General features: G+C 39.1%; 1 protein-coding gene across 2 annotated transcripts in view; it reads right to left on the minus strand.

Annotated features, from left to right (window-relative positions):
* Positions 1–263: 263 nt before the first annotated feature.
* Positions 264–22,755, minus strand: part of SLC15A1 (solute carrier family 15 member 1) — a 48,316-nt gene continuing 25,824 nt past the window's right edge. The window contains exons 10-24 of one of the 2 annotated variants that reach the window (XR_008443161.1): positions 22,054–22,140; positions 19,675–19,764; positions 18,984–19,028; positions 18,842–18,874; positions 18,632–18,720; positions 15,268–15,349; positions 13,815–13,940; positions 11,344–11,490; positions 9,583–9,632; positions 9,094–9,201; positions 8,853–8,949; positions 8,208–8,354; positions 3,837–3,944; positions 869–1,135; positions 264–298 (exon numbers count right to left, since the gene is read on the minus strand). Coding sequence is in view for 1 of the 2 variants with exons in the window: in XM_054012507.1 (XP_053868482.1) it covers positions 941–1,135; positions 3,837–3,944; positions 8,208–8,354; positions 8,853–8,949; positions 9,094–9,201; positions 9,583–9,632; positions 11,344–11,490; positions 13,815–13,940; positions 15,268–15,349; positions 18,632–18,720; positions 18,842–18,874; positions 18,984–19,028; positions 19,675–19,764; positions 22,054–22,140 (1,404 nt within the window). In the remaining variant the exon portion in view is untranslated. Of the gene's footprint in view, positions 299–520; positions 1,136–3,836; positions 3,945–8,207; positions 8,355–8,852; positions 8,950–9,093; positions 9,202–9,582; positions 9,633–11,343; positions 11,491–13,814; positions 13,941–15,267; positions 15,350–18,631; positions 18,721–18,841; positions 18,875–18,983; positions 19,029–19,674; positions 19,765–22,053; positions 22,141–22,755 lie in introns of those variants that run through there. The other variant, XM_054012507.1, reaches the window with a different exon arrangement.

A 22,755-nucleotide genomic window follows, 5' to 3' on the forward strand; every position in this document is an offset into this window, starting at 1 on the left:
CAACACTTTGGGCAGAAGATGTTGTCCTCAATGGGAACTATTTGCTTCTGTTTGTAAACTTAGTGGGCAAAAGAGAGGCTGGCAGAGGAGCCTGTCGTAACATCTTGACAAATCCACTCCAAGTAAGGTAGGGGTCTAAAGTTCTTCCTTAGCATGAAACACTATATTCAACTCCTTTTCCCGCTCAAAGAAACACCTCAAACTACATTATTTTGTTATTGTGTGAGTTTTATTTTAGATGCTACTGCTCATCCAGAGTTCCATTCTCCTTTGTCTTCATCTTGGTGGCCATCTGAGTCTAAAATATTTGGTTAAAGTTACCAGTAGTTAAATGGGTAGATAGAGTGCACAGGTGGGTTGGAGGGGTCTGTAGTGCAATACTAACTGGTAACATATACAGTATATACAGCTTTCTATAATTAATCCATGCATTTTTGCATTCATTATTTGTAAGGCAGTTTAAAAAAGGGTTTTCAAAACTCCACTGACTAGTTGCTCCTGAATAATAGTGGGCTGCTGGGGCTGTGCAAACGGCTTGGCTTTAATTAATATTTTCTGGCAATATTTTCCTTTTCACAATATAAAATTACAATACAATATAAAAATAATACATCTTTTCATCACAGGAACTCTTCAATACTGTCAAGTGCAATTTCAGTATTTTAATGCTTTGGGATTTAAGCTTCAGGTCCATTTTTAAAGTGCAAATTCTGCTGGGAGCAAGTTTCCAGAGTTTTCTTAGAGTATCATGTTCTGTACAAAAGACTAAGCTCTTGATCTTGCTCCTCAGGAGGGTCTGCATTTTAAATGAGCAATGCTCTTTCCCCCCTTCCTATGAGAGAGCCCATCCAATGGTTGTTAAGGATACTCCAGTTCCTCTTACTGTGGATGTAGTTAATGGGATGCCATAAATTTACATCATTAAGCTCTGAGTTCATCTTTACATCTCACTCTGAGAGATAGGCCCAGTTCCATTTTCACAAATGCTTTTCTCATTTTCCATTTTCTTCTTTTCATCCTCATCAAGTTGGGCTTCAATCTCAACTGGATCCACATAGGTGTAAAAATAAGCCATGATGGAAAATATAATGCAAACTGCCATCAGTAAAGCAGCAAACAGCACATATTCTGCCCACTGTAAAGAAACAAACATTATTTATCTATAGGCATTTCTGTGGTTCACTATCATAATGCTATTTTACTGTAAACAAACAGACATTCCTGAATTGGTTCAAAAGATAGAATTATTGTCTATCTATACTCTCTCTCTCTCTCTCACACACACACACACACACACACACACACACACACACACACACACACACACACACACACACACACACACACACACACACACACACACACACACACACACACACACACACACTTATGATGTGGCTTTAGAAGGGACTAGCTACCCAAATTACTTTGGACTTTTGAGATCTGTCCAGGTATCTCATGTACATCTAAAAATAAACCAAAGTATAAAGTCTGGGCACGCTGAGAAGGCTCTGCAGTCTGTTCCAGGTGATGCTGTAGAGTTACTGATTGACTGCAGATGAATCTCTATATAGTTCTCTTTGTCTAGAACTGTATTTACCCTAGTGCAATGGTTTTCAACCTCTTTTCATTTGCAGACCTTTAAAAAATTTCGAATGGAGATGTGGACCCCTTTGGAAATCTTAGACATAGTCTGTGGACCCTCCAGGTCCGTAGACCACAGGTTGAAAACCACTGCCCTAGTGGGAGCTAAAGAGGCATGATCTTATTCCCACTGAAGTCTATGGCAAAGCTTTCACTGATTGCAGTGAGTGAAACTCGACCCCTCACATTCACTCAACCTTTCTGTTCTGTGTTTGTACAGCACCTAGCGCAATAGAACACTGGTCATGAAGAAGTCTCCTAGGCACTACAGTAATACAAATATGTAACAAATTAATTAAATAAATAAGTACTCAAGAGTGGAAAACCTTAATTAATCATGTTTTGTTTTCTTGCTGCTCAGCCTAGCAGGGGTCAGGAACGTCATAAAAGTCCACGTTTAAGAAGGGGGTCATTTTCCCCCCCTGAACTGAAGCCTTCTAATTAGAGTGGCACTGATACTTTCTGAAGGGATCCTGCCTAGTCCTCTTCGGCCAGAAGAACAGTGACTCTGAAGGTAGAGGTTTTTAAATAATGGGAGGGCAGAAAGGGATTCTGTGGGCCTCATCTGTGGATAGCAGAGGAACCCTGGTGGGTAGAGATTAAAAACATATTTTTCCTGGGCTGCCCTATTATTGTCCCATTAGCCCAGTTGAGCTTCTACCATTTGCAGGAGTAGTCTTCCCCTCCTCCTGGTCACTGTAGTAATTTCTCTTTTAGGGTCCTGCACTTAAGACGGAAGAATCCCATGCATTACTACAGGCTTGGGACCGACTGGCTAAGAGGCAGTTCTGCAGAAAAGGACCTGGGGATTACAGTGGATGAGAAGCTGGATATGAGTCAGCAGTGTGCCCTTGTTGCCAAGGCTAACAACATATTGGACTGCATTAGTAGGAGCATTGCCAGCAGGTCGAGGGAAGTGATTATTCCCCTCTATTTGGCACTGGTGAGGCCACATCTGGAGCATTGCGTCCAGTTTTGGGCCCCCCACTACAGAAAGGATGTGGACAAATTGGAGAAAGTCCAGCGGAGGGCAACGAAAATGATTAGGGAGCTGGGGCACATGAGTTATGAGGAGAGGCTGAGGGACTGGGTTTATTTAGTCTGCAGAAGAGAAGAGTGGGAGGGGGGGGTTTTGATAGCAGTCTTCAACTACCCGAAGGGGGGTGGGGTTCCAAAGAGGATGGAGCTAGACTGTTCTCAGTGGTGGCAGATGACAGAACAAGAAGCAATGATCTCAAGTTGCAGCGGGGGAGGTCTAGGTTGGATATTAGGAAAAACTATTTCACTAGGAGGGTGGCGAAGCACTGGAATTGGTTACCAAGGGAGGTGGTGGAATCTCCATCCTTAGAGTTTTTTAGGCCCAGCTTGATAAAGCCCTGGCTGGGATGATTTAGTTGGTGTTGGTCCTGCTTTGAGCAGGGGGTTGGACTAGATGACCTCCTGAGGTCTCTTCCAACCCTAATCTTCTATGATTCTATGATTTGCAACTTTCAAAAGGGCTGAACTAGCCTGTTTCATGAACAGTGCAGGAATTAAGAGTAGAAAAAGCTTGGGGGGGACACAGCTGGCAGGAACTCCTAATAAGATTTTTTTAAAAGAAGAGTAGTTTTAAAATCAATCTTGGAAGAACTAGAGAGTTCCAGCAGAATCTTAAGCAGGTGCTCCAAACTCCAATCCACCAACTCTCTCTCTCCCATATAGTAAGGAAAGCGACTCTTCATGGTATGTAACCAAGGATATGAAGGAGCCCCTCCTCAGAACTGTATCTTAATATAGCACCCAGAAAATCTGGTCAGTGTGTACTGTATAGTATACACAGACTTTATCTAAATAGGTCACAACAGCTTGTGTGATAATGTTAGTTACCAAATTTTCTCAGTGTTCTTCATATGGTCTAGTGAGGCCTTTACATCTGACCTGAGGTCACTCAATGGTAATTCTGCATGGCTGACTGTGGGTTTCAATGACTCTCTTCCAGCTAGTGTGTTTTTTTTTTTTTTAATCACATGCTCTTGTCTTGTTGTTATAATAACTAAAAATCCACCATAGTAACGAAATGATGCAAAAAGAAGGCTATGAGGCTTATCTATGATTGTTCTCCCCTGTACCATAGCTGTATAGTATACTGAACTGATATAGTAAGCCATAAGAATACACTATACCAATACAGTTTTGTGCTAATGTCTATTTACCTGCTCACTGAGTTTTGATGCCCCAGCCACAATAAGAACAATGATGTTACCAACAGCCACAGTCAGCAGCCAGCCTGCCTGAAGCACCGATTTCATGTTGGAAGGTGCCTGCAGAAACAAGATATTTAATTGAATTGCTTTGCACTTTAACACATCTTATAAAAGTAGATTATGTAGGTTCATGTTCAATCTTCAAAGTTTAGCTGATTCTTAATATTAACCTGGGTAAAGAATGTGAGCAAAGCCAAACAGCAAAAATTAAGATGTTTGTACACCAATGCGAGGAGCCTAGGTAACAAAATGGAGGAACTAGAGTTACTGGTGCAGGAAGTGAAACCGGATATTATAGGGATAACAGAAACATGGTGGAATAGTAGTCATGACTGGAGTACAGGTATTGAAGGGTATGTGCTGTTTAGGAAAGACAGAAATAAAGGCAAAGGTGGTGGAAACATTGTATATCAATGATGAAGTAGACTGTAAAGAAATAAGGGATGGAATGGATAAGACAGAGTTTGTCTGGGCAAAAATCACATTGGGGAAGAAAGCTACTAGAGCCTCCCCTGAGATAGTGCTTGGGTTGTGCTATAGACCACCGGGATCTGATTTGGATATGGATAGAGACCTTTTAAATTAAGTAAATACTAATGGGAGACTTTAACTTCCCAGATATAGATTGGAGGACAAGTGCTAGTAATAATCATAGGGCTCAGATTTTCCTAGATGCGATAGCTGATGGATTCCTTCACCAAGTAGTTGCTGAACCAACAAGAGGGGATGCCATTTTAGATTTGGTTTTGGTGAGTAGCGAGGACCTCATAGAAGAAATGGTTGTAGGGGACAACCTTGGTTCGAGCAATCATGAGCTAATTCAGTTTAAACTAAATGGAAGAATAAACAAAAATAGATCTGTGACTAGGGTTTTTTATTTCAAAAAAATTAAGGAAATTAGTTAGGGAAGTGGATTGGACTGAAGTACGTGTGGATCTAAAGGTGGAGGAGGCCTGGAATTACTTCAAGTCAAAGTTGCAGAAACCATCAGAAGCCTGCATCCCAAGAAAGGGGGGAAATTCATAGACAGGAGTTGTAGACCAAGCTGGATGAGCAAGCATCTCAGAGAGGTGATTAAGAAAAAGCAGAAAGTCTACAAGGAGTGGAAGATGGGAGTGATCAGCAAGGAAAGCTACCTTATTGAGGTCAGAACATGTAGGGATAAAGTGAGAAAGGCCAAAAGCCATGTACAGTTGGACCTTGCAAAGGGAATTAAAACCAATAGTAAAAGGTTCTATAGCCATATAAATAAGAAAAAAACAAAGAAAGAAGTGGGACCGCTAAACACTGAGGATGGAGTGGAGGTTAGGATAATCTAGGCATGGTCCAATATCTAAACAAATACTTTGCCTTGGTCTTTAATGAGGAGCTTAGGGATAATTGTAGGATAACAAATGGGAATGAGGATATGGAGGTAGATATTACCACATCCGAGATAGAAGCCAAACTTGACCAGATTAATGGGACTAAATCGGGGGCCCAGATAATCTTCATCCAAGAATATTAAAGGAACTGGCACATGAAATTGCAAACCCAATAGCAAAAAAAAGTTAATGAATCTGTAATCTCAGATTCATTACCGTATGACTGGAGAATTGTTAACATAGTTCCTATCTTTAAGAAAGGGAAAAAAAGTGATCTGGGCAACTACAGGCCTGTTAGTTTGACATCTGTAGTACACAAGGTCTTGAAAAAATTTTTGAAGAAGGAAGTAGTTAAGGACATTGAGGTCAATGGTAATTGGGACAAAATACAACATGGTTTTACAAAAGGTAGATCGTGTCAAACCAACCTGATATCCTTCTTTGAGAAGGTAACAGATTTTCTAGACAAAGGAAACACAGTGGATCTAATTTACCTCGATTTCAGTAAGGCATTTGATACAGTTCCACATGGGGAATTATTAGCTAAATTGGAAAAGATGGGGATCAATATGAAAATTAAAAGGTGGATAAGGAACTGGTTAAAGGGGAAACTACAATGGGTCATACTGAAAGGTGAACTGTCAGGCTGGAGGGAGGTTACTAGTGGAGTTCCTCAGGGATCGGTTTTGGGACCAATCTTATTTAATCTTTTTATTACTGACCTTGGCACAAAAAGTGGGAATGTGCTAATAAAGTTTGCGGATGACACAAAGCTGGGAGGTATTGCCAATACAGAAAAGGACCAGGATATCATACAGGAAGATCTGGATGACCTTGTAAACTGGAGTTATAGTAATAGGATGAAATTTAAGAGTGAAAAGTGCAAGGTCATGCATTTAGGGATTAATAACAAGAATTATTGTTATAAGCTGGGGACGCATCAGTTGGAAGTAACAGAGGAGGAGAAGGACCTCGGAGTATTGGTTGATCACAGGATGACCATGAGCCGCCAATGTGATATGGCTGTGAAAAAAGCTAATGCGGTCTTGGGATGCATCAGGCGAGGTATTTCCAGTAGAGATAAGGAGGTGTTAGTACCGTTATACAAGGCACTGGTGAGACCTCATCTGGAATACCGTGTGCAGTTCTGGTCTCCCATGTTTAAGAAGGATGAATTCAAACTGGAACAGGTACAGAGAAGGGCTACTAGGATAATCCGAGGAACGGAAAACCTGTCTTATGAAAGGAGACTCAAAGAGCTTGGCTTGTTTAACCTAACCAAAAGAAGGCTGAGGGGAGATATGATTGCTCTCTGTAAATATATCAGAGGAATAAATACCAGGGAGGGAGAGGAATTATTTAAGCTCAGTACCAATGTGGACACAAGAACAAATGGATATAAACTGGCTATCAGGAAGTTTAGACTTGAAATTAGACGAAGGTTTCTAACCATCAGAGGAGTGAAGTTCTGGAACAGCCTTCCAAGGGGAGCAGTGTGGGCAAAAGACATATCTGGCTTCAAGACTAAGCTTGATAAGTTTATGGAGGGGATGGTATAATGGGATAGCCTAATTTTGGCAACTAATTGGTGTTTGACTATTAGCGGTAAATATGCCCAATGGCCTGTGATGGGATATTAGGTGGGATGGGATCTGAGATACTACATAGAATTCTTTCCTGGGTGTCTGGCTGGTGAGTCTTGCCCACATGCCCAGGGTTTAGCTGATGGCCATAGTTGGGGTCGGAAGGAATTTTCCTCCAGGGCAGATTGGTTGAGGTTCTCGGGGTTTTTTGCCTTCCTCTGCAGCATAGGGCACAGGTCACTTGCTGGAATTTTCTCTGCACCTTGAAGTCTTTAAACCATGATTTGAGGACTTCAACGGCTCAGACATAAGTTTGATACAGGAGTTGGTGAGTGAGATTCTGTGGCCTGCATTGTGCAGGAGGTCAGACTAGATGATCATAATGGTCCCTTCTCACCTTAAAGTCTATGATTCTATGAAATGCTGCTGTTTTTTATTTAAAGAATTGTGGGAAGGGCAGGGAAAGATTGTGGAAGCAGTAAATTTCCAGTATTGCTTATAATACTGCAATTATTGTGTACAATGAGTGATTAACAAGCATATTTTACATATGACTCAAACTCACTGGGTACAAAATTGTTGCTGAAATCAGAGTTCACAATAACAAATCAAATTATATCTGTCTAGGTACTTATAAGGTACCCATCACAACAGTATATGAGCACAACATGTTACAGTACATATACTATTCATCAGAATGAAAGGAAAAGGACATAAAAAAGAAAAAGCACTCATGGCTAATATGTGAGATAAATTGGAGTGTCTTAAAAATAAGGGGAGAGAAATTATTTAGGGTGATACAAAGTGATACACAATTAAACTGATGCAAAAGGCTCTTATTTCAGTTTAAATAAGATTTGTTTTGTTTTAGCTTAAATTGACAAGGGACACTTTGAAGCTAAAACAAAATAAACCACTCTGAAATAAGAGTGTCCACACCGGAGTTTAAAAAGCAATTTAAATTAAACTAGCACAACGGATGTGTGTAGACAAGGTCTCAGTATCTATTCATTCTGTTTTTAGCTTTTCCCCACCCAGAGCTAGCTCCATAACAAGAAGCAGTACAGCCCTGGTGCCAAGAGTTTCCATTGGCAGGCAGTTTGTATGATGGAATGACCTGAAGACTGGTGGTCAGATCATCAGCTACTGTAAATCAAATAGTCTGAAATCAACACAAAAGTCATTGAAAAATGCTAATTTACGCCAACAAAAAATCTGGCAACTTCTGATTCGCATAGATGGTGGTGGTGATTATTTTTCTTTAGTGATTAGTCTAATTGTTTTTCTGTCTGCTTGGTAAAACTATTACATTCATCAGTAAAAGGTGAAGACATATCTCAGGAATACCAATGTTATTGATGGAAACCTCCTACCTGAGAATAGGAAAATGCCAGTCCAGTGACAGAAAAGACCACTTCACCACATGTCATAATGAAGTACTGAGGGATCTGCCAAGCCATGTGAACTGTATTGGGTTGGATATCTTCAACGTATCTGAGTTCTAGTCTGTTGTTGTTGCACTGAAATAATAATAATGAAAATGGTACATTAAAAAACAATGATGAAAATGTTGCATGTTTTCTAAAGATAAAAATATGCTATGAGATTTTCATCGGGGAGCAACCCTCCTATCTATGTTAAAATAAATCAACAGTGCATAGAGAATTTTAAATTAGTGGTAATTTTGTAACTGAGTCCATATTAAGACCATTAAGCCCTGGGTATCTGACCAGACTCCAGGTTTTTAAGTCTGTTAGGCAGAAACTAGAACCCCTACATTATTAACTGATTCACCATACGTATTTTGACTCAGAATGCAACCCATTACTTCCATTATTATTTTTATAGTTTATTAAAACTACATTAAGATAAAATATTCTAATATATGAGATAAGTCCATATAGTTATTTTATATTTCAGCAATAGCAGGTAATTTGTTCAATGGCAATTAAAACAAAATTAAAAAGTAATGTAACACAAAAGTTATTCTGCGTCTTCTAGCAGCACTGGCAATTTACCTCTTGAATTACAATAGTGTATGCACTGCCATATCCAAATGGTATTGACTGATTTTTGCAAGTCAGTGAATTGTCTCCAAAAACAACAATCTCTTTTCTGAAAAACAAAGAAGTTAATCTAAATAACTCTGGAATTAATTGTACTTACATAATAATACCATGAATTCCATGTACTTTTTCTGAAGACAAAGACTATTTTTTTCCTGGAAGTCTTTGGATTAAGGTAAAGCAAAATACTTACACGCCTCTTGTAAAGGATGTATAATTGGTGGCAGAAAAACTCTTCACATCTGCAAGATAAGTACTACCCATTGTGATGTTGATGGTTGAAGCCAAATTGTTTATAAATCTTTACAAAATAAAAAGAATATAATACTTCCTTATAAAACATGACAACATAAGTAAAACTTACACAAAGCTAACATTCTTTACATTATATGCTGGCAAAGCAACAGATATTTGAAATAATTTTCCTCCCCCATCTCATTTGAATAGATTTTGATCATTTTTAAATGACATTTTCTCTTCTCTTTAAAAATGTATAGCTGATGCAAGAAGCAAAACAGAATCCATCTCCCTTTCCAGATGAGTCAATAAGTTAAAACCTGTTTTTTTCAGTAACAAATGAAGATTCAGGTTGAAGATGCACAGGAAGCAGAAACAAGATATTGACTATAAAGATGCCATTTTAACACTCAGCTGAAGTAAAGCAAATGTTTATTAACAATACCTGATTTGATTTTTTCCATCTTCTGACTTTGATGTAAGGCCATCAAGCAGCTAGTGGAAAAGACAATTATCATTAATAAGATATTTGTGTTGGTATCTTTGATATGCTATGATGTGCACTATTATGTACCAATATCCACTATCTCTTACTTCAGAATAAGACTCCAAGGGTCCACAGAGTTAGGCCAGTGTCTAACTACTACTTTTGGTGCCTAAATACAAAACTTAAATCCTCATAACTTCAGCTGCCATCTAACTCTATAAGCAACTAAATTTCCACTGGTGAAGTCCCCATGGCACCTAACTTTCTGCTGGTGGGCACATGCTAAGACACCTTAATCCTAATGTTCAGCTCACACCTCAGCCCCAATAGGATACCCCACATATCTCACCTGTGGGGCCTGATCTGGTAGGCATTCTCAGAGGCTGTCTACCAGGTTGGACCCCAAACAAAACAGAAGACGAGGTGATGCCAGTGCTCCCCTTCCACTTAATAAAGCAGGATATGGGAGAGACCCAGGTTCAAATCCCCACTATGCATGAGCTGGAGCAAGGATTGAACACAGGACTCCTACCTCACTACCCTAACCACTGGGCTATACAGTATTTTGGGATGGGCCTCTCTCAACCTCTCCTGTTGAAGCCATTCCACCTTGTATGAAATATTTAAATATTAATTGGGCCAGAGAGAGAGAGAGAGAGAGAGTCATTGTTACTCCCGCTAGGGCACTCACTTATAAGACCCAGGTTCCAATCCCTGCTCCAATGGCTAAGTATTTCATAAAAAGTGGAACAGCTTCAAGAAAAGACTATATAGTATATAGCTCAGTGGTTGGGGCACTCATGTGGAACATAAGAGAGTTGCATTCAAATCCCTGCTCCAGCTCACGCAGAGAGAGAGAGAACTGAACCATGGGCTTCCACATTTTGGGTGAGTGGTCTAACTACCGGGCTTAAAAGTGGCACTACCACCTCCTAATTTTTATTTATTTATTTTGTGACAAAGGTCTGACTTAAGCGCCTAAATCGAGGCGATGGTTCATGGCCGTGAATCTTTAGCAGAGGGAGGTGCCTCCTGCTCATCCAGAGATGGGCACCTACCTCTGGCATTTCCTATTGACTAGCTTGGGCAACCCCCCCCCGCAATCAGCTTGCTGACTTTTGTGAATCCCTTTCTTAGGGTCTTACTTTCCCTATGCACGGGATAGGGAGATGTGTTGCTTAACTCGGGGCTGTGGATTCCACGAGGTGACAGGGCACCTCAATGCTAGGTGCTGTATCGTGGAGGCCTGGTCAACACTGAAAATTTAGATCAACATAGCTATATCATTCAGGATTGTGAAAAATTCACATCCCAGCATGCCGTAGCTATGCTGATCTAATCCCTGGGGTAGATGTGAGCAAGTCAACAGAAGAATGTTTCTACCAACCTCGCTACCACTGCTCAAGGAGGTAGCTTATCTACACCAATGGAAAAGCCCATGCCAACACGGTAGGAAGCACCGGAGTTACAGCATCATAGCTGTGCTGCAATAGCACTAAGTCCCTTTTGTGGACCTGCCCCCAAGTCTCATCTTTAGAGTTTTGTTAATACATGTGATTGTTGTGAAGCATGAAACTAAGACCATCCATTTAAAATTATTTATGTTTATCCAGAAATGTTTAAACTATATATTAAATTACATTAAACTTCACTTGAGATTAAAACTCTCCATTTAAGAAGATTGGAAGGGTATACTAACTAGGAATTAAACAAGCTTACCAATTCAGTTTGGATGCCACCTGTATTTTTTAGTATAAGAGTATGACGTTCTTTTCCCAGAAAATTAAGAGACTGATTTAAGGTTTGATTTCCGTAGGCTATATTCATTCCTGTTAAGCTAGTAGTGTCAAATGTCAGATAGTTTGTCTATATAAAAAAAAGAAAGAAAGAACATTTGCTATGTATATTCACATAACTGTGACTCTATCTATGCATTTATCAGAATCCTGCTGACTCAAGAGTTCTGAAATTTATTAGGTATGTTGCACATGGTCTCTGGTACTTCATACATGTCTCATAAATCTCACTGAAGATTTTTGTTCATTTTTCTGCATCTAAAACCACTGTAATCATTTTGTCCATAAATGGTTTTGGTTCATTTCTTTCTTCACACAGACCTTTCCACCCCCACACAATCCCATTTTGGGTTGAGACCCCCACGATTACAATACCATGAAATTTCAGATTTAAATATCTGAAACCATTAAATTTATGATTTTTTAAATCCGTTGACAATGTAATTGACCAAAATGGATGTGAATTTGGTAGGGCCCTACTCATACAGTGAGGAAAAGGAAGTATCTCTGCATTGCTAAACCTCCATAAGAACTGATACTGGTTAACATCCTTGTTGAAAGTCTCAGCAGACAATCCAAAGACTGTATGGTATGGAGGCTGCACTATCGTTGAATGCTTCCTTCAGAACAAGGTTGAGGCACATTGGCACTGCCATGTGGAAAATCCTGCACTGTCTCTGTTGGTGCTGTACCTGTACCATGGTTAAGCAGAGAACTTCACTCCTCTGTATCAATTTAACATCTGGTGGGAGCAACAAATTTACTTAGAAATAGAAGGAAAATTATCAGCATTTCCACATACTGCTGTGAATGAAATTCTTGGTACTCTGAAGTCTGGGTGAAGGAAGAAATGAACCAATTATGTGAATTCCAATACTGGGGGGTTGCTGTGGGGGATATTGTGCTGCTGCTCCAGCAGCAGAGCAGAAGGAAGGATGGCAATACCATACCATGTGACACGCACTTCTGCGCTGCTGCTTTCAGAGTTGGATTCCCAGCCAGCAACCATGGAGCTTCCTGCATTCAGGGAAGGTTCCCAGAGATTAATCTGACCCAACCTTGGGAGTGGCCCATGCAGAGGAAGAGGAAGTCCTGTCCTTCCCTAGCCCCTCCAGGACTAGCAGCAGGAGCCCAGCGTTTGGGAATTAAAGGATCCTTGTGCAGGTTATGTGTGTGTGTAGGGAAGGGGAGGGTTTGACCATGTCACCAGGGCCTGATGAAATTCAACCTAAGGTATTTAAGGAACTAGCTAAAGTAATCTCAGAACCATTAGCTAGTACCTTGGAGAACTCATGGAGGATGATGGGTGAGGTCCCAGAGGACCGGAGAAGGGAAAATATAATACCTATCATTAAAAAGGGGACCAGGGCAAAATCTGAAACTGAGGCCCCCACCCTTCCAAAAAATTTGCAGCCACAGAAATCATTAAACCAAGGGTGCAAAAACACTGAAGGGAGGCCAGTGTGTGAGGGGGAGTTGGAGAGCAAGCCTGTCCTGCATTCACCCTGCAGCAGCAGCAGCTCCTGTCCCGTGGGGATGGGCTCAGCTCCCTGCACCAGGCATTGCAATCTGAAGCATGGCACTGCAGTACCACTCAAGTTTGGCCCAGCTGACCCTCTGTCATGAGGGAGGGGTGGCTGGGCATAAACTGAGTGGTACTGTGACCATGTGCACCAGGTTGCAAAACCACTTGGTTTGGGGAGGCCCCTCTCCAAGAGGGGGCTTAGGGCAAACTGGTTCTTTTGCCTGCCCCCACATGGGCGGCCTTTAAGGGGAACAAAGAAAACACAAGAAATTATAGACCAGTCAGCCTAACTTTGATACTTGGAAAGATACTGAGACAAATTATTAAAAATCAACTTTGTAACCAACTAGAGGATAATAGGGTAATAAGTAATAGCCAATATAGATTTGTCAAGACCAAATCATGTCAAACCAACCTAATTTCCTTATCTGACAGGTTTACTGGCCTAGTGGATAGGTGAGAAGCAGCAGATGTGATATATCTTAATTTCAGTAAGGCTTCTGACGTAGTCCCACATGATATTCTCATAAGTAAACTAGGGAAATGTGGTTTAGATGAAATTACTATAAGGTGGCTTCAAAACTGCTATAAAGACCACACTCAAGAGTAGTTATCAATGGTTTGTTGTCACACTAGGAAGGTGTAGCTACTGGGTAAGAAAGCTGGTTTTTTACAAAATGATTAGTGACTTTTTTCTCCAAAATTTTTATTAAAAAGTTTTTAAAAACATCGTTGAAATGGTTATCAATTTTTTCATTTACTAAAATGCAGATTTTCAGTAAACAAAACATTTAAAAAAAAACTTGTGAAAAATTGAGAAAATAAGTTGTTGTTTTTTTTTACCAACTCTAATCATTACTCTTTCTTACCGCCATCAGAGATTCCACAGACATATTTTCAACTCCAGGACCAATGTCAACTTTTGCAACATCAGTGCCTAAATTTATTACTTTGATTTGGGATTGCCCTTCTTTCGGGAAGTTTGGAAGAGTTTTCTTGGTGAAAAAGAGTGAAATAAATTAAACAGTAAGTAATAAATATAATATAATATAATATATAATATAATCACAATGACCTTAGTACTTATGAATAAAATTGACATTTGCATGACACCTGTGATTAACACATATGGTGACAACATTTTTCCGTATGCTTCCTCACCCTCTATACTAGAAAGCCTAAGAAAAGGAACTCCTTTTTTCTCAGCAAGACTTCCACAACCCCATACACCTATTATCCATTTTCCTTCTGTGGTTTGCTGTCAACATCAGGACCCTTCAGGACTCAGGGTACAGGCATCAGGGGCTCCAAGGCTTTCTCACAGTCTACAACAGGCCATATTTCTGAATTCCCTTTCATCCTATCTTCTGTCCCATTTACAACAGATGATGACTAACCAGGGTGTAGCCATAAGTGGGACCCTTCAGCAGGAAGGTATCAGGCCAAAGAGAGAAACCAGGCTTCATTTTCACTTCCAACCCATTCTGACAAGAAGAAGCCACCATATTAGTGGATAAAATGGCCTTTGTACCTGTGTGCACTGAGATTTGGTAGAGCCATATGCATTTTCATTTCTTTCCCACAAGTACTACCCTACCTAGCTTTTAATGTTATCTCTTTTCCATTGTCCGCATATATCACTATACAAAAATGCTCTCTGGTCTTTTTTAAAATTTCTATAGGTAGCTAATCATTTTGGGCGAAGTTCATCCCTGGGCACGAAGCCAGCATAGGGCTATTTAAGTCCCCCCTCCTCTCAAAACAGGACATAAAGCAAAATGGAACTACACTATTTATACCAGCTGAAGATCTAGCCCTTTAATCTTATCTTTAACAAGCAGTGTTGAAAGTAAAACTCATTGTATTCCAATGGATTCACACAGTAAATCAACAGCATTTCACTCTTAATTTGTGACATCACATAGCGCTGGGGTTGTGTCACACTTACCCTCCACTCAAAACAAATCAAAAAGGTCAGATATGCAAATGAGTTCCTCAACAAACCAAAAAACTAAGTCTTCTGGTTTTAAACTTTGAACTTCAATTAAAATTAAAAACCCATAACAAAAACAGATAAGAATACGCTGCTGAGGAACTCTTCTAGCTTATTAATTTTATCATAGATCACATTACATTCCATGACACATATACCAATACGTTCCCTTCCCTCTTTTTTTTTATAAAAACATTTTTGGTTAATTCGTATAGAAAGAAATGATTAATTGCCATGGTTTGGACCATTTGCACTCTCACCAAAATCTGTATAGTAATTAAAAAGCTAAATAGCAATATCATCATTTGGTTGTGTTCGGCTTAACTTACATCGATTTGCACTTGTACCAGTGCAGCAGCAACAAAAGCCAGAGATGCAAGAAACATACCAACTGTAATCTTCCTCAGGGGCCTAGTATAGCAACAAAAAACATGAATGTTAGGAGTAGTATTAATCCAAAAATTCAGCTGTGAGTTTCCATTTCATTATGGAGAACATTAAGATGACTATCGATAGTATATTATTACCCTGTGAGTACTGATATGGTTACAGAAAATACCCTTTTAAGCCTTACATATCTCAGTGTTAGTTCCCAGTTACCATTTAGGGAAATCTAGACTCCTTGAAATTACATCTCTAGTCCATTTAATAATCTGTTGCTCAAGATCTATATGGCTCATTTCTATGATTAGCCATCATCTGAACAATTATTAGGTTTGCACAGTTGACCTAAAAAGTCAGATTTACTCAGAAAGGGAACTTAACCCATTTAAGGCTGCAAAGAATAAAAAGAGCTACAGAAGTGCATAGTTATGGCCTGTACAAAAGGGAGATTACTTATTATGCATATACTACTATGTTCAAATCTGGAAAGTACTGAACTAAAAAAAATTCAGAGAGATATGGTTTTTAGGTCTAATGACATTTTAAGAAATTATTAAATTTAGTACCATGGCAATAAAAGTCAGTCTAGGGCAGGGATCGGCAATCTTTGGCACGTGTGAAGCGGCGCGGGCTGAGGGATGTGCTGGCCACTGCTTCCCGACGTCCCCCCTGGAACGGCGAACCACGGCCAATGGGAGCTGTGATCAGCCAAACCTGCCAAAGGTTGCCAATCCCTGGTCTAGGGCAAACTATCTATTTATGGCATCAAATAATGGCTGTGGAGGGCCTATGTATGAAGGAGCCAAGTAAAATTTTCATTCCCAGGAAAGAACATAAAAGGTTCTACCTCTCTAATGTAATCAAAATCTTAGTGGGAAGAGGATGGGAGGGCCAGCAAGTTTGCAATAGGGAAAGTTCACATTCCCACAACAATTTTCATAAATGGATAAAAGCTAAATGTAATAAATGGGTCAGAAAAGAACAGTACAGTCAGGAAATTTGATTTTTAAATTTCTCTTACCATTTCTTTATTTGATACTAAATTTGTCAATAATGCCCATACATCAGTTGTGACTGTTTGTTGGGCACACTACAGTTGTAGTACTAGAAACGTGGGTTCCAGACTTATATAAAATCAATGAGGAAAGCAAGAGCATCAGAGGAAAAAAACTCAGGAATATACTGTAAATACCCAAAACAAGGAACTTTAATTTGAAACCCTGTAAAATAAATTAATTAAAAAATTAATTAAAAAATTCCAGTTACAAAATTCATGTAGCTTCTTTATAATGAATCACCCCTTCCTAAGACTCAGTTATGAGAGAGCATCTGGATGAATTCTAGCCTAATTTTATGTCTTCCTGCCACTGAGTCTTAACCTAGAATGACTCCTAAAAATGGGAGACCCATTTTATAGTGTATAGAATTATCTAAATTTAGGGGAAAGCTCTTTTTTCAATTGAGTTAACTCAAATCAAGCTAACTTAACACACTTGAAAACCCTATTAAGCCAACTTGATTGAGTTAGCTCAGTGGAAAAAAGTACCCTTTTCCCTTAGTTGTTTCAGCCAATGAACCTTTTCCTTCTTTCCAAACTGCATTCCTATCCATGCTATATTGCTAGTAACAGATGGTGCTACAGGAAGGTATACATAGTAACACTCTCAACTAGAGCTGGTGAGGAAATGGTTTTCATGTTCCATTAATATTTTTGAGAGTTCAAAAAATTTTCCTGTCTTGATTCTGGGCAAAAAGTTAAAATCTCAAAAATCCTTGTGAACCAAAAAAACCCAATTTTTTACCATTTTGGGTCAATCAAAATATTCTGTTTTGATCATTTTTGTTTTGATTTTGCCCTTCTTTGCAACATTTTTTTCAGTCTAAATAGTTTAAATTTTGAAAGAAGTAGTCATTTTGAACCATAAAAATGAAATTTTTAACTTTGACACTCTATTTCCAAACTTTTTTTCTTAACATTTACTTGAGTCAGGAAATTTGTTGAAGCTGACCCTACTACAGTTTAGTTTTCACTGAATTGGCATTTTTTGACAAAAAGTGATTAATCGAAAAATTCCTGGCCAGCTCTACTCACAACGTAAAGTGCAGTCTAAGATCTACCAGAAAGTATATCTGGCTTCTCCCATTCTGAGGCAAAAAGGTACTCCCGCAAGATAGGAGTAACTATGTGTCTATTTTTTATAATACAAAACAGAAAGAAAGAATGAAGGAAGGAAGAAACCAAGGGTGAAATCCTGGTTCTCTTGAAGTCAATTGGATTTATGGCATTGACTTCAAGGGGGGCAGGATTTCATCTCCATGCTGTAGTTTGCCCCCTGCAGCTGGGTTCGCCTTCTCTTTGTTCTTAGAGCTGTATATATGATTGCAACTAAGGGCATGGCTACACTTGCAGATGTAGAGTGCTTTAAGATAAACCAGCGTTCGGAGAGCGCAGTAGGGAAAGTGCTGCAGTCTGTCCACACTGACAGCTTCAAGCGCACTGGCGTGGACACATTTGTGGCACTTGCAGCGGCATTTGGAGCGATGCATTATGGGCAGCTATCCCAGCATGCAAGTGACTGCAATGTGCTTTTCAAATGGGGAGTGGAGTGGGGTGGAGTGTGACAGGGAGTGTGTTGTGTTTATGTGGGGGGAGAGAGAGTGGGTTTTTGGGGGCTGAGAGCATGTCAGCATGAGGTCTTGTAAGTTCAGACCATAGCAGACTCCCCTTCTCCCCACCCCGCCTCTGTCTCTCACACACAGCATTCCACAGTAATGGTTACTTTCTCTCAGAGCAGATAAGCATGCCGGCTGTCAGAAACGGAGCTTTGAAAGGGAACATCCGCATTCCTGCAGTGATTCAAAAACAATGACAAGAGTGGCCACTTGACTTAAGGGGATTATGGGACGTTTCTGGAGGCCAATCAGAGCACAGTAATGCAACACCTCGTTCACACTGATGCCAGGCATTGTAGCCAAGGTGCAGCAAATGTTATTCCACTCACTGCGGTGGGGTACCAGGAGCACTCTAGCTGAGGAGTCAGAGCTCTCTACGTGCCTTGCCAGTGTGGACGGGTCAGGAGTTGGGCACCCAGGGCTGCTTTATGAGCTCTAACTCGCAAGTGTAGCCAAGTCCTAAGTGTTTCAGTAACATAAAATACTTTTTATATTAACTCATTATTAATAGTTCTACTCCTTGGATTTCCTTATCTTAGTGAAAGCTTGCTCTGTCATAATATCATCAACATAGCACTTTAAGATAAATCATTAAAATACACCTGAAGATTAAATCAGGCATATGAATTAACTTACGTGAAATTGAAGTGGCATTTTTTAATTAAAGGATAAACCACAGCGTCTACAATTGGGACCATAACAACAATCAGAATCGGGTTCACGGTCTGTTGAATGTAAAAATCCAGAAAAAAAAGTTAAGCACTTTCCAAAGTCTTTTTTAAAATAGTGATTTAAAAAAAGTCTTTGAGGAGTATGTAAAAATATCACAAATGTAGTTTAGTGTACCTGCATCTGGTCTGGCTGGATCTGAATAGCTCCCTAATGAAAAGAAAAGGTAAATATATTTTAACATTAGAAGACTGAAAAAATGCATAAGAACAAATGAAAAGTCAATAATTCTTTAAAACTTTAAGTTAAAATAACCTACAAAGTTTCCATCCATTGTTGTGGCTTGTAATGTCCATCTTGATCCCTTAATAAAACAAAGTCATAATGAAATGCTACAATAAAGCAATCTGTTCTAGTTACTCCTGAATTTTTTTAGAAAGGGAAGAATAGAGGGGGTGGGGAATCAATAATAAAGGAAGACAAAAACTTTCCTTAGGATTACTTTTTCCTCTGCCAATCTTTGACAAAGGTCTGATCCTGAACTACTAAAGGAAAATGTTAGACTTGCAATGGGGTCTTTGGAGACAGCTTTATGGCTGTCTTCCACAGTGTCTGCACTGGGGGGGATCCTCCCCCAGACAGAACTGGGGCTTTTAGAGGCCTTTTATGCTGCTCCGGTCTTTTTTACCCAGCATATAAGAGCTGGAACCAGGATAAGGATTTTATCTTTAATATTTTTGCTGACATTGTGTCAACTTAGATTATTTTGTAATATATATGTTTGAAATATTAATTGATCATACACTTAAAGCTTCACAAGAGCAGCTAGTGTATAATAGGAGAGATAAATAAAATAACTTATTAGGTACAGTATATAAATAACTGTGTAATTCATAAGTACCATTTTTCATTATCACCAATTTAAATTCTGCCCACTGATTTCACAATATAATGATTGAATATAATTGTACATGTACTTGCAAAAAAATTACACTTTTTTTCTACCTTACCTGCTGATCAAAAAGTGCCCAGAACATGGGGAGAGGAATATACAGGAAAAGTACCCTCAAGACCATCTTAGTTTGTGTAATAAGTCGTTTCTATAGTGAAGAACAGTAAAAAAAAAAAAAAAAGTTGCTAAAAATAGGTAAATTCAACAAAACCACAAGTTTTTTATATATATAAAACATATATATATATGTGTGTGTATATATATATACTAAGACTATTACTATTATTCATATTTTATTCATACTATTGCTATTCATATATTTTAATTCACATTAGAAACAAAGGTCCTGATCATGCAAGACTTGGACACATGCTAAACTTTACAGATTGTGTATAGAGCTTTAGACTTCAATGGAATTATTTACAGTCCTTTAAAGTTAAGCACATGTGTAAGTCTTTGCACTACTGGGGCCTAAATTAAGATGAAGATAAGAACATAACATAAGAACATAAGAATAGCCGTACTGAGTCAGACGTCTTCAGAGAACTATCCACGATGACTCCAAGGTCTCTTTCCTGATTAGATGCAGCTAAATTAGCCCCCATCATATTGTATGTATAGTTGGGGTTATTTTTCCCAATGTGCATTACTTTACATTTATCCACATTAAATTTCATTTGCCATTTTGTTGCCCAATCACTTAGTTTTGTGAGATCTTTTTGAAGTTCTTCACAGTCTGCTTTGGTCTTAACTATCTTGAGCAGTTTAGTATCATCTGCAAACTTTGCCACCTCACTTTTTACCCCTTTCTCTAGATCATTTATGAATAAGTTGAATAGGATTGTTCCTAGGACTGACCCTTGGGGAACACCACTAGTTACCCCTCTCCATTCTGAAAATTTACCCTTTATTTCTACTCTTTGTTCCCTGTCTTTTAACAAATGGACAAAAACGGACAAAACGTGTGCAGGTGTGTGTGAGGAGAAAGGACAAGAGGGGTTATGTAAATAAAGTCCACTGTTACTCAGTAAGGTCTGTACATATATGTGATGGTTACATTGAACTAGACTTTGTTTTTGTTAGTTTGTGTTATTTTATCTCATTTCTGATAGATGATGTTTCAGAAACAAATTTTTAAGAGGGATTTGAACGATAAGGTGGTTTTGAGGAGCGTTTTCAATGAACAGGGGCTACATGGAAGATGTCATGTAGGCAGGAATCAGAGAGGAGACAGAAGGGAGGTTGAGATTTGTGTAACCATTGAAAAATCATCAGGAAGTGCGGAAGGCCACCTAAAAGGAGACATATAGATTGGGGATGAATAGCTGAATGGCTTTAAAAGCCATGACAAGGAGTTTGAACTCAGTATGGATTACCAATGAAGGAATGCAATATTATAATAAAGGGCCCGTGCAAAGCAACACATTACTGCATTAGTTACATATTTTCAAGCTTATTTTCACAAGCATGAAGGCTAGGAACCTCAGCTGGTGTAAATAGTTATAGGTCCTTGGTTTTGAAGGGCCTATGATAATTTCACCAACTGAGGTTGTTTTTTGTTTTATTAGGGTTGGAAGAGACCTCAGGAGGTCATCTAGTCCAACCCCCTGCTCAAAGCAGGACAAATCCCCAGACAGATTTTTTTTTTGGCCCCAGATCCCTATATGGCCCCCTCAAGGACTGAACTCACAACCCAGGGTTTAGCAGGCCAATGTGCAAACCACTGAGCTATCCCTCCCCTCTAAATCAGTGGCAGAGCCAGGAACAGAACCCAGGTCTTCTAAGTCCTAGACCAGTACTCTATTCACTAGGCCACATTGATATTGCCTCCCTTATATTTTTTTTAATGTAAGCTTAGATTCTGGAGCACAATTCTGCAGCTAGAAGTGGATTCTCTGACAAATTTCTTGACCATGGAGTCCATAGGGCATTAACTACAATCCTCATTAGTGTAATGTGCATTGTTCGCATGTGTTATCATATATATTGTGTGTTTTCATTCAAAGTGTATTTTGAAGCTGGATTGTTTATATCAAGGCCATAAAATCTACACTGGAGATAGAATACTTGCTATCATATTGAAACTGCTACCAGGTAATTTTAAATATTTGTTCTTAGAGAGAAATACATTTATGTTCAGCCCACTAGAGTTTCCTCAGTGTGATATGTGATCATGCACAAAGCCCTGATACCTGGAGGACAATCTGAAGCTACATTAAGCCATGATGGTAACCATCCTATCTTGCCAGAGCAGTAAGATCTAGCTAGAACACTAGCTTCTGATTACTATAGACAGACACAGCATTATCTCCCCGGTATTTGGTATGGGGTTGCATAACTAGTGAACAAGGCAGATGGAACAAAAAAGAAAAAAGGGAGAAAGGCATTATCTATCTATCCATGCACACGTGCTCATGCACACACAAATGATACTTACATCATACTTTTCACTAGCCCAGTCCAGCCAGTGTTCTCTTTTGGGGAACTGTTTTCTGCGATGCTGAAATCTGTTTTTAACAGCAAACTGTGAAAAGAACATTAATAAATTTGGATTAATTACACTGAATACCATTTAAACATGATGCAACAAATATTTGTAACTACAAGGTTAAAGTGACTTATAATAATAAGAGAAACTATCTTTCAGAGCAATTTATATTCTTTTAAATTTATTTTTATTATTATTAAAAGGTGAATGTTTCTAAGAAACTGTTTTAAACACTTAAAGGAAGTATTCTGCTATATGTCTCATATGTCTTGGATTCAGGAAAACATTCCCAATATTAGAGGAAACCAAGCAATTCAGAAAAATAGGTAGTGCCTCTTAACACTGGGTGCTGCTGGGAATTCTCTGAGGCCTTGTCTACACAGGTTTTTGCAGAGTACACTTTCAGTGTTTAATAAAATAAGAAGATAGTTTCAGTTTTACATAGCAATTCTTCAGAATGGAATTACACTTTAAAGATAAATTTTGTTTACATGAAACATTAATATTTACTTTCTAATGAATTCCTCATGCCAACAACAAATATTATGTAGCTGTGCTAGAGTTACACTGGCAGACCTGTATGTGGGGAGCACAGGACTGGAATAACGGGGGTACTACAGGTCAGGATTGAAGGAACCTGCATTAAGCCCC

This window comes from Malaclemys terrapin, chromosome 1 (genome assembly GCF_027887155.1).
Source record: "Malaclemys terrapin pileata isolate rMalTer1 chromosome 1, rMalTer1.hap1, whole genome shotgun sequence".
Classification (NCBI taxonomy): Eukaryota; Metazoa; Chordata; order Testudines; family Emydidae; genus Malaclemys; species Malaclemys terrapin.